This window comes from Batrachochytrium dendrobatidis (assembly GCF_000203795.2).
Source record: "Batrachochytrium dendrobatidis JAM81 unplaced genomic scaffold BATDEscaffold_7, whole genome shotgun sequence".
Classification (NCBI taxonomy): Eukaryota; Fungi; Chytridiomycota; class Chytridiomycetes; order Rhizophydiales; genus Batrachochytrium; species Batrachochytrium dendrobatidis.
The window spans coordinates 1,151,325-1,162,282 of record NW_006281105.1 but is presented as its reverse complement, the minus strand read 5'-3'; the positions used below and the strand labels follow the sequence as shown (position 1 = coordinate 1,162,282).

General features: G+C 40.3%; 5 protein-coding genes across 5 annotated transcripts in view; all 5 read left to right on the top strand.

Annotated features, from left to right (window-relative positions):
- Positions 1-1,332: 1,332 nt before the first annotated feature.
- BATDEDRAFT_89253 (uncharacterized protein) lies at positions 1,333-2,152 on the top strand (the record flags this gene model as incomplete). The annotated part of the gene is made up of 2 exons (XM_006679694.1): positions 1,333-1,678; positions 1,764-2,152. 2 exons carry the CDS (start codon positions 1,333-1,335, stop codon positions 2,150-2,152), a joined length of 735 nt encoding a protein of 244 aa, XP_006679757.1.
- Positions 2,153-2,567: 415 nt separating this feature from the next.
- Positions 2,568-4,759, top strand: BATDEDRAFT_19897 (uncharacterized protein; the record flags this gene model as incomplete). Its single annotated transcript, XM_006679340.1, has 3 exons — positions 2,568-2,789; positions 2,904-3,936; positions 4,004-4,759. The coding sequence occupies 3 exons, from the start codon at positions 2,568-2,570 to the stop codon at positions 4,654-4,656; spliced, it is 1,908 nt and encodes a 635-aa protein (XP_006679403.1). The 3' UTR covers positions 4,657-4,759.
- A 730-nt stretch (positions 4,760-5,489) lies between these two features.
- On the top strand, positions 5,490-6,831 carry BATDEDRAFT_25617 (uncharacterized protein; the record flags this gene model as incomplete). Its single annotated transcript, XM_006679425.1, has 4 exons — positions 5,490-5,638; positions 5,720-6,193; positions 6,286-6,367; positions 6,460-6,831. 4 exons carry the CDS (start codon positions 5,490-5,492, stop codon positions 6,829-6,831), a joined length of 1,077 nt encoding a protein of 358 aa, XP_006679488.1.
- A 387-nt stretch (positions 6,832-7,218) lies between these two features.
- BATDEDRAFT_89255 (uncharacterized protein) lies at positions 7,219-8,859 on the top strand (the record flags this gene model as incomplete). The annotated part of the gene is made up of 1 exon (XM_006679693.1): positions 7,219-8,859. The coding sequence occupies one exon, from the start codon at positions 7,219-7,221 to the stop codon at positions 8,857-8,859; it is 1,641 nt and encodes a 546-aa protein (XP_006679756.1).
- Positions 8,860-9,188: 329 nt separating this feature from the next.
- BATDEDRAFT_30202 (uncharacterized protein) overlaps positions 9,189-10,958 on the top strand; it is a gene marked incomplete at both ends in the record, with an annotated part of 2,652 nt that continues 882 nt past the window's right edge. Inside the window, 7 exons of the mRNA XM_006679450.1 lie at positions 9,189-9,313; positions 9,382-9,488; positions 9,592-9,669; positions 10,175-10,392; positions 10,495-10,604; positions 10,672-10,774; positions 10,859-10,951. Coding sequence (XP_006679513.1) covers positions 9,189-9,313; positions 9,382-9,488; positions 9,592-9,669; positions 10,175-10,392; positions 10,495-10,604; positions 10,672-10,774; positions 10,859-10,951 — 834 coding nt within the window. The remainder of the gene's footprint in view (positions 9,314-9,381; positions 9,489-9,591; positions 9,670-10,174; positions 10,393-10,494; positions 10,605-10,671; positions 10,775-10,858; positions 10,952-10,958) is intronic.

The following is a 10,958-nucleotide window of genomic DNA, read 5'->3' as shown; positions in this document are numbered from 1 at the left end:
GACTAGAATTAACCAGATCATGTACTTTGCACAACTATATGTCCGCGTGACTATTGTAATCCTGACAAACTGAAAATGCGTCAGGATTTGCCCTTGTTGTGAGGATGATGATGCTGATTCATCCGAGCTACGAATGCACAAAATCGTGCTGCCAAATCTGCTCATCATGTAATTGCTTCTGGTAGCAGATTTATCAAACAACACTGTTCTCAGCGAATGCTTAAAGCTACGAATTTTCATTCGTCATGGTCTGCCAAGCATCCAACAAATAGCAATGCTACGAGGTAAAGCTTCCTATTGTCCATTTCTAAACCCTGCTGCAAATTACTTTAATAAAAATGGTTTTGTACGGCATGCGATTCCAGACAATAAGGAGAGTTGAGAGTATTTATTCAAGAAACAGTGCAGCCAATTTGTAGTAGGAAAGCAATAGATGCTTAATTATTGTCTATCCCAAAGCAAGAGGCAGTTAATGCAATACAAGTGTTCCGTCTTTACATAATATGGCGGTGAAATTGGACTAAAACGGCTAAATGACATTATAACTGTTTGATTCAAAGTTGTGCTTGGAAACAAATGATACCAACTCTGCCGTACTATTATTTGAGCCAATATAGCTATCTAAAACCCATGTTTGGAAAGTCGAGGTCGAGCGCATTTTGAACAGGCACCAGTGAGTGGCAATAGCACTATTGAGGGAATTTTGCGATTGAGAGCTAAGCTGATGACGAATATGCATTTTAAAGTCAGATGCTTCACATGAGATCAAGCTACGGCACTTGCAAATAAACTAGTTGTTTCATGAAGCTAACAGGTTGGATTCAAGCAAATATTCATATCAAAAGTAAAATAGAGTATTGAATATAGTCTCGACACATTACATACATAACTACTTTACACAGATCTGGCATTAACTCCAACTATTGAACTTGGTAATATATACGGTCACTTCATTCACTGACGTCATTGCAATACCCGCTACTCTGTGGTCAATGCAAGCCCAAGAGTGACGGGTTGATAATAGACAACTTACGCATTCTCAATATTTACCCACTGAAACACCAAAACAAATCTCACATTTGGTCAACGTAACTGTCTTGCTGGATCGAATGTTTTCAAGATGACCAAAATAGATAAACGCCACAAAATTCTACTAGGAACGCCACTTTCAATCTTGGTTATAAACCAGCAAGCATCACTGTATCTGAACTCTGTTCTCAAGCGTGCTGTATTCCTGTCGACAAACTCATTTACATATCAAGTCCAGCTTGTTTAATTTTGTTACTATTGGAAATAGGGATCTAATAAAACTTTGAACATTCATCATCAAATATGCACTTTTCTCATACACTCATTGGTCTCGTCGCTGCTTTTGCCACCATTGTCCAAGGCCATGCGTTCATGAGCAGCCCAAATCCACGAAACTCTGGCTCCCAGTTGTCTACGCCAAAAAAAATTAACCGTATTCCTGGACCTGCACCTGCCAATCTTGGTACTGTCGCGAAGGGATGTGGCAACTCTGTCAAAGGAGCTCCTACTGCTGGAGTTCTTCCAGGTGGCCAACTCACAGTCAAATGGGTTATTGTTGCCAACCATGGATCAAGTGTCAAAGTCAGTATTGCCTTTGATGGTGATACTAATTTCCAACAACTTGGCCAAACTTCCATCAACTCTCGTCGTAAGTTTATTTCTAGTTCAAGCAATCATTGATATTTATCATCAATACTAAATCACTAATTGATTGACTGTTTCTTATATTTTAGAATTGAATGTTAAAATGCCTTCGGGTAAAACTGGCAATGCTATTGTTCAATGGTTATGGGATGCTCCTAATGATGGCTCGCATTATTTTGCCTGCGCTGATATTACGGTTGGCGATGCCAACGTAATTGCTCCTATCAATGCCGGAAACGTTGGTGGAAATGGCAACCGTAATGCTGGTGGAAATGGCAATCGCAACAACAACAATGGCAATCGTAACGGCGGAAACCGTAGAAATGGAAACGGCGGAAACCGTAGAAATGGAAACGGCGGAAACCGTAGAAATGGAAACGGCGGAAACCGTAGAAATGGAAATGGCGGAAACCGTAGAAATGGAAACGGTGGAAAGCGTAGAAATGGAAACGGCGGAAATCGCAACAATGGCAACTAATCATTACTGTCAGATCTGCTCTAAATACTGAAATACTGTTTATTTCTTTTTTCAAATGTACTCGACTGTAATCAATATCCATTAATTCTATATCTGAATATTTTGAATTGATAATAAAACTGCTTATTTTCTACATTCGGTGATTCTGGAGTTGAAGTGATTGTTTGATTTAGCTTGATTGCCCGCATTGTAAAAGTGAGTTATTACCACGTGACCAACAATCTAGCCAATCACTAAAACACCAACCCAACACGATTTTTTTCTTTTCAGCCGAAATAGTTTTTTTAATCGCTATTTGTCAGCTCCGTTTAAAGAAACAAGCTATATAGCCATCCTATTTCTTTGCATTCAAGCCTATTGCTAATTTAGAGTAATTCAGACATACCATATTTGTGCAAGCTGTTTATAATTCACTATGGCATCCCATTACAATTTCAAAAAGGTACAGGTCGTACCTTCGGCTTCAGAGTTTGTCGACATTGTGCTGTCCAAAATCAACAGAAAGACTCCAACTGTTGTTCATCCAAGCTATCAAATCAGTCGTATTCGTCATTTCTATATGCGCAAGGTCAAGTTTGGACAAGACTGTTTTGATGAAAAATTGACACAGATTTTGAGTGATTTCCCTAAGTTGGATGTAGGTTTGAATTTGATGTGCACTTGGTTTATATCTGGATATAACTGCATTGTGTTTTGATGCATGTTTTTTTTATTTTTTATATGCTGCTAATACGCCCATTTTTGACTCTAGGAAATTCATCCATTTTATGCAGATTTGATGAATGTGCTGTATGACAGGGATCACTACAAACTGGCTCTTGCCCAAATCAACACTGCCCGTCATTTGATTGACTCTGTCGCCAAGGATTATGCTCGTCTGCTAAAATTCGGTGACTCTCTGTTTCGTTGCAAGCAGCTCAAAAAAGCAGCTCTTGGTCGAATGGCTACCATCATGAAACGCCAAAAAGATTCTCTTCAGTATCTTGAGCAAGTCCGTCAGCATTTATCTCGTCTGCCATCGATTGATCCCAACACCCGTACTCTGATTATTTGTGGCTATCCAAATGTTGGCAAGTCCAGTTTCATGAACAAGGTCACCCGCGCAGAGGTTGAAGTCCAGCCATATGCATTTACCACCAAGTCTCTTTTTGTTGGTCATATGGACTACAAATATCTTCGCTGGCAGGTAATTGACACTCCAGGAATTCTTGATCACCCTCTGGAACAGCGCAACACTATTGAGATGCAATCCATCACTGCCATGGCTCATTTGCGTGCGTGCATTCTATTCTTTATCGATCTCTCAGAACAATGCGGGTATTCTGTTGCTGAGCAGTTTAAACTCTATCATTCAATCAAACCTCTTTTTGCCAATAAGCCCATCATGCTTGTTGTCAATAAGATTGATATTCGTAAACCAGAGGATTTAGATGCCGAAGAAAAGGCTATGCTCGATGAAGTTCTTTCTGCCGAAGAGGTTTCTCTTGTTCAGGTTAGCTGCTACACTGAAGAAGGTGTTATGGATGTCCGTAATGCATCCTGTGACAAGCTGCTAGCTTCACGTGTTGAGACCAAACTGAAGGGTACCAAGGTATCTACCATTGTCAACAAGCTTCATCTAGCTCAGCCTGTGCAGCGTGACGATATTGTTCGTGCACCATTTATTCCAGAGGCTGCTAAAACCAAACTCAAGTACGACCCTGCTGATCCTGACCGTCGTAAGCTGCAACGGGACATTGAGGTTGAAAATGGCGGTGCGGGAGTCTTTAATGTTGATATCAAGGGTAAGTTTTATTGGTTATCATCTACACTTGAATTTGGCTCTGACAATTGCATTTTTACTATATATAGCTCCGTATATGCTTGCCAACGATGACTGGAAGTATGACGTAATACCCGAAATTATGAACGGTAAAAACGTGGCAGACTTTATTGATCCAGAGATCGAAGCCAAACTTGACGCACTTGAAAAGGAAGAGGAGCGCCTTATTGCCGAAGGATTTTACCAGTCTGACGATGAGATGGATAACGAAGAGGACTTGGAGATTCTTGATGCTGCCAAACGTCTAAATGCCAAAAAGCAAATCATTATTGCTCAAAATCGAGAACGCAAGAATCGCAATCGATCTGTCCTTCCTAAAAAGAGCGTTGCCCGCTTATCTCGCTTTGAAGATTTTGAGCAGCATCTTAGCAAAATTGGAACTAATGCTGACATTGAAGGCATGCGTTCACGCAGCCAAATGCGTAAGCGTCCTCGCTCTGAATCCACCATGGCTGTTGATGCAGCATCACGTAGCCAAAGTCGTGCACCATCTCGTGATCGTAGCGTTATGGGCTTGCGTGGTATCAAACAAAAGGTTGAAGCAGATAATCTCAAGAAAAAATCACAAAGACTGCCCAATCTGTATGCCAAACGTGGTGAAGGTGATCGTGAAATTTTGGTCAAGAAGCCAAAGCATTTGTTTGCTGGAAAACGTGGCATGGGAAAAACAGATCGACGATAAGAAACGGTATTGTTTTTATGATTGGAATTATGGCGAGCAATTGGCCAGCTGGGTTTAAGAATATATATTTTTATGTTTCAAAATGAACAAGATTTTTGATGTGTTCTTGGTTTGGTTTAAGCTGTTGCACAGCTTGTTTGGAGTTTCATTGCCTGATTACAACCGTACTTGTGTAAAATGATTACTTTGAAATAGGCAGCGGTTGAATATTCCTTGTTTCTACTACAAATTGACTTGAATGTATTCTCAATTTAATAAGCACTGACCATCGTATAATGCAAACTATGAGGTTAAACCAAAATTATCCTCATTTGGTATAGCTATACATTGTACAACCACAGATTCATCCATTGTAATCCAAATATTATTTTCAGTAAATGTTGTGGAAATTATCATTTCGCGAGACTATTTATTATGCACTTTGACACCTTTTAATGATCCACTTTACGCGAATACGGCTGTAATCGGATGGACCCGTGGAGACAGCAGCATCATTTCGTTTATCGGTTATATATAGCACATTCATCCAACTTGTACAAAAGAACTGCGTGTTGAAAATGAAATGGAGTTTGATCTTGACACTTTCAGGGCTGATATGCTCCACTGTATCTGCTTTTCGTATTATTGGCAATTCTGATTTGGAAGCCATCACTGGTCATACAATACCTGTTATTGGCACTTCAAATTCACTGAGGTAGTTTGAATATGATCTAGCCCCTCGGTAGTTTGTATACTGACATTTTCGCCGAGTTAGTATTTCGTTCCATGGTATAGTTCGTGCTAGCGATGCATTGAACAATGGCTCTGCTTCAATCAGCGCCTCTTCTGCCGCAATGGTGTTTTACATAGATTTGCTGATCGGTACTCCACCAGTGAATGTAAATGTGTTGATTGACACTGGATCGTCTACCTTTTGGATAGATGATTCTGCTTGTTTTGACTCCAGACAGTGCAAAACTCACAAATACAATCCTATTGACAGGTAATGCTTATTTAGTTGTTTGTAGAAGGATATTTAGACATTTATTTCAAGCCATTAAACTTTGTATATTGAAAACAACAGCACCACTCAAAGACCTGTTGTTCATCCGATTGTGCACAGAGAGTATGGTGATGGTACATCCGTGACATGCACCATCATATCTGATGTAGTTTCTATTGCCGGAATCTCAATTCCAAATCAGACAATTTGTGCAGCCTCGCAGGTAAAATCAATCGAGTCAATCAGCTTAGATGGTATCCTGGGTCTAGGTCCACCAAACAGCGTTGATCCAGCAGATCTATTCAGCAATCTTGAAAACTCACTTAGCGAGCGCAAAGTGAGTTTCTACTACGACCGCACTGTAACTCCCATCAACCCTCAATTACAAATACGGGATGCTGGTGAAGTGACATTTGGTGTACCCAATCCAGCGAGATACACTGGCAACTTTTCATGGTCGCCCATTGTTAAAACCGACTCGCACTGGGCACTTACTCTTTCGTCTGTCGTTATTGATGGGAAAACATTTAGTTCAACACCTATTGTTGCCTTGATGTAGGTCATGGTTGAATCTTGAGATGCAATCCCCTCAATAGCTTGTATATTTCTGCTATTTACCTAGACCATTGATTTACGTTTTTTATTAGGGATACTGGAACAACCATTATCATTTTGGACAAGGGCACCTTTAATGCAATCAACAGTGCCATGGGTGGTGTGTCAGTTCAGGTTTGTCATTGCACAAGTTTGGTCGATTCACCAAGGATGAATTGTAAAGCTAAAATAAGATGTATCTGGAATCAATACTTTCATAATGGTAGGGTGTCTTGTATGAACTAGATTGCACCATGGTCAGCAAAATGCCATCGATCCAGTTCAACTTTCAAGGTGTAACGCTTACCATGACTTGGGATCAACAATACTTTGTTATTGAAAATCAATACTGTGTATCTGTGTTTGGCTACTCTGCTAACTTGCCTCCTAATATGGCCATCTTTGGTGCCTGGTTTCTGCGCAGCTTTTACACCAGTTTTGACTATACTGGTCGACAGATTGGGTTTGCTACGCCTGTTGGTGTTGTTACTGCTCAGATGCAGCCCAATACTCATCGATCAATAGCCAATGCAAACATGATGGTTGGCATGATGAGCATTTTGATTGCAAATATGATTGCCCTTGTCGCCATTATCTGACTTTGACTTGACATCATACTCATCTTGATTAGGATAAATAGCATGCAATCCTGTATATTACATGTGGATCTAAATAAAAGTGATGAGCTATTTACTAATAATAAAACACCAATAAAAGACTAATCATACTTTTATGAGACTGACTCAAAGGATAAAATAAGCCTCAGTTATAAATGTAGATGATCACAGCTAATGGAATCAATCACTCAATTTGATCGAATTGAGTCGGCAGCCGAGTGAACTTCGTGGGAAATAGCGCTTGCACTGCCAGTACTATGAAACAGTGAGCAGAAGCACATACTGTACGCTGAAATCAAGTACCACGCTTCAACAGTAGATTGTACTCTGCCTTGTTCCAATCTACACATTTACAAGAGTTTGACATCTATGCAGTTTGATCATTCAAGAGGCAATCAGAGATTTGCTAAACATACTGGTTCTTCGAAACTGCACCAATCAAAGACTAATACCAATCGTCATTCGAGTATTGACACACCTTCCTCAAATGGTGGGGCGGGAGTGCATATAGAGATGACGGGTTCTGTAGGCGTGCAAGTAACCGAGCCACACATGACACATGCAATGCATCATTCAATATCTACTACACAGGCATCTTTACAGTCATTTGTAGCATTTCCAGGAACATATGCAGAAATGGAATTATTGGATGCAGTGGTCGATTCACCTCAGTCGATAGCAAAAGGATTGCAGGTAATACGTGATGTGACCCAAATACAATCTACGCACAACTTTTCCGATCCAGCTACTTTGGTGAATCAGACGCAGTCCAGCAATACTAGTGGTTCTTTAGGTACTAAAGATCTGTTTGATTCTCTATACACTGGTCACCACCTTCACCGAGTGGGGTTGTCCCCGGTTTCTGCTGAACTTCCAGCAGATCATTCCCAGCAGCTGGTGCCAATGAATCTCTTTGATGGTTCACATACACCACCATCATGCCAACAGTCAACCCAGTCATTGGTGCAAAAACAGTCATCCTTCTCAACACCAATTTTTTCATCGTGTCCGTTATGGGAGCCCCAAATAAGTTTTGAATCTCTTTTGGTACACCCTCTGCCCGAAGTACACCCCACATGGTCTACTTTGTCACCTCAAGACTCTTCTTTGTTGTTTGAGCCATTGGCACAGCCAATTTTACCTTATTCTCCTACTTCTGTCTGCAGTACCCCGATTATGCCTGTTGATGCTATGTCTATTATACCTATACTTGCCAACAAATCTACTAAACCCAAAACAATACTGAGCACTCTTGTAGAGCCTATAACCAATATACCGATAAAAGCATTGCAATTTAAATCCAACTATCAAGACACTTTACCAATTCTTTGCAATCAAGAACCACTAGCAATAGATCCGTTTGATTTGTCATCCCCTGTTGATGTGCTTCAACATTCTCTGTGTGCTCCTGCTCTTCAAATACCCGACTATCTCTCTGCATACATTTCTGATCCTGAAAGCAGTACCATTGCACTGGATATTACCCATGAAACTATTTCCCAATCACCTATTCCAAACCCCATCATTAGTGGTATTTCGGAGCGTTCGTTGCGATTTCAGCATAAACAACTCGACTTTCCATCTGAACAACTTGCCAAACCAGCCGCAGAACTCTCGCCCAATTCACCCATCTCATCCAATATAGCAGATCAAGAAATTAAACGCTCCCAGCTACATGAATTGACTTCCAGTAGACATTATCACTCCATTTCAAAGATGGAACTGACTGATGCCGATCTCAAGCGAGCACGAAACCGTGTTGCAGCCCGTCGATCTCGCGAACGAAAAAACTCGCGAATCATTGAACTAGAACATATCAATCAAACACTAGTGGATGAGCTTGAGCAAATGCGTAGAGTCTTTGAAACTACCCGAAGGAAAAACAGCAGTACTAGTGGAGGTCACGGAAATGCTGCTAATAGAAAACACGATCAAGGCAACGACAAGACAAACGGTCATGGACGGACGAATGGAAATAGCAAAGTAGTTGGAGATGATCGAGCTGCGTGATATCAACTGGTTGATAACGTTTATTTCTCGATTGCTCGTTGTATGAATCTGCAGGATGATTGCAAGCTGATTGCAGGATGATTAAGCTATACTGAACCATATCCCTTGCACAGTATTGCAAAGAGTTTGGAATGTGCAATAGAATGTAACAGCATATAGTCAAGAATAAAACACTGCATTTGTATATTCAAGACAACAATTTACGAATGGTGCATGAATAGCTTATATTTAATGATTGCATGTCAGATGCTGTGTAGCATGAATGCGTTTACAACAAGCAAGACTTTTCTTATCCCTATAGCAACCTTTGATTGCTCTCACATCACTTGATGCCACAATACATTGGATCGATCGACCAAGGGACTAGTTCCACTCGTTTTATGGTGTTTGATACTGCTGGCCATATTATTGCTTCTCATCAGACAGAATTTGCTCAAGTGCTGCCACAAGCTGGGTGTGTTGTTGGTCTTGCTATGCATGAGTGTGCTGATATGCAGCCAGTCTGACTATTGTGAATGTTAGATGGGTCGAGCATGATTTGGAAGTCATTTATCAGACAGTAGTGACTTGTATTCAAAAAACAGTTGCTGACATGTCTGCTATGGGCTTGCAGCCATTGGATATCAAAGGTTAGTTTAATGTCGTTGTGTGGATCAAAGGGATTGGCTCGTACTATTAACACTAATCATTGCGTTTATGGTTTGGCTGATGCTCTCGATATAATAATATTAGCTATTGGCATCACTAATCAGCGTGAAACTACTTGTGTATGGGACCGACTGGATGGCAAGCCGTTACATCATGCTATTGGTAACATTCCATCAATCCTTCTTTCAACTTGACCATATGTATTTACAAATTGTTTTATTAGATCTACACTCTGATACTGTCACTCATTTTACAGCTGTATTCACGTAGAATGGAATACTTTCTAGTGATTGCTTTGGAATAGGCAATGATTGAATATTCCTTGTTTCTACTACAAATTGACTTGATAGTCATTCTTGATTCTTTAAAACATTGACCATCATACAACACAATCAAACTATGAGTTTGAACTGAAATTGTCCATATTTGGTATGATCGTACATTGTACAATCACAGATTCATCCATTGGGACTGATTATTCTCAAACTCTTTGTTGTATTTCAAAATCTCATACGTTTGCGTTCTAGTTTAAAAGATTGCACGTTTAGAAATACAACTGTCATTTTCATGCTGGTTACTCAATCTTGTCCAGTAAATTGACACCCATCATTCCATCAAACTGGCTGATATCATTCTTGGAAATGGTTTGAATTAACCCATATTCCAGTTTGGCTTGATACTCGTACTCAGGATACTGTGGAAAGATTGATTGCTGCAACCCCGTCAAAATCCAAACATCATTTCCAGTCAATCTGTGGTCTCCCACTGTCTACTTATTTTAGCGCTGTCAAGCTGCGATGGCTACTGGATAATATTAAAGCTGTTCAAGATGCCAATCAAACGGACCGTCTCATGTTTGGCACAATTGATTCGTGGCTAATTTATGTGAGTATTAGCTGTAGATTTCAAGGTTTTGGGTTTACGGTGTCATTTATAATAGTGAATTGTAGAAAATACTAATTCATTTCGTTCCACTTTTATCTACAGCGTCTCACTGGTGGTGTCCAAGGCGGTATACATGTGACTGACGTGACCAATGCCAGTCGTACTATGCTACTTAATCTGAAGAGTCTTGACTGGGATGACGGAATGCTTTCGTAAGTGACATCGGTTGATACTCTTTAGTTGTTTTTGTGAGTTGCCAGTATCTCAATATGTATATAGTTTTTTTGGCGTGAACAAATGCTCGTTACCAGCAGTTAAATCGTCATCGGAAGTCTATGGCTTGATTGCTGATGGACCGTTGATGGGAATTCCGATTGCTGGCGTAAGTTTAAAATCTGCTATTATTCAAATGCCATGATTTATAAAAGAGTGTTCTAATATATCTGCTAATGGTTTTGATTTTTAGGATCTTGGTGATCAACAGGCAGCACTTGTTGGTCAGTGCTGCTTCCACCCGGCATGGTCAAAAACACCTATGGCACTGGCTGCTTTATGCTATGTAATAC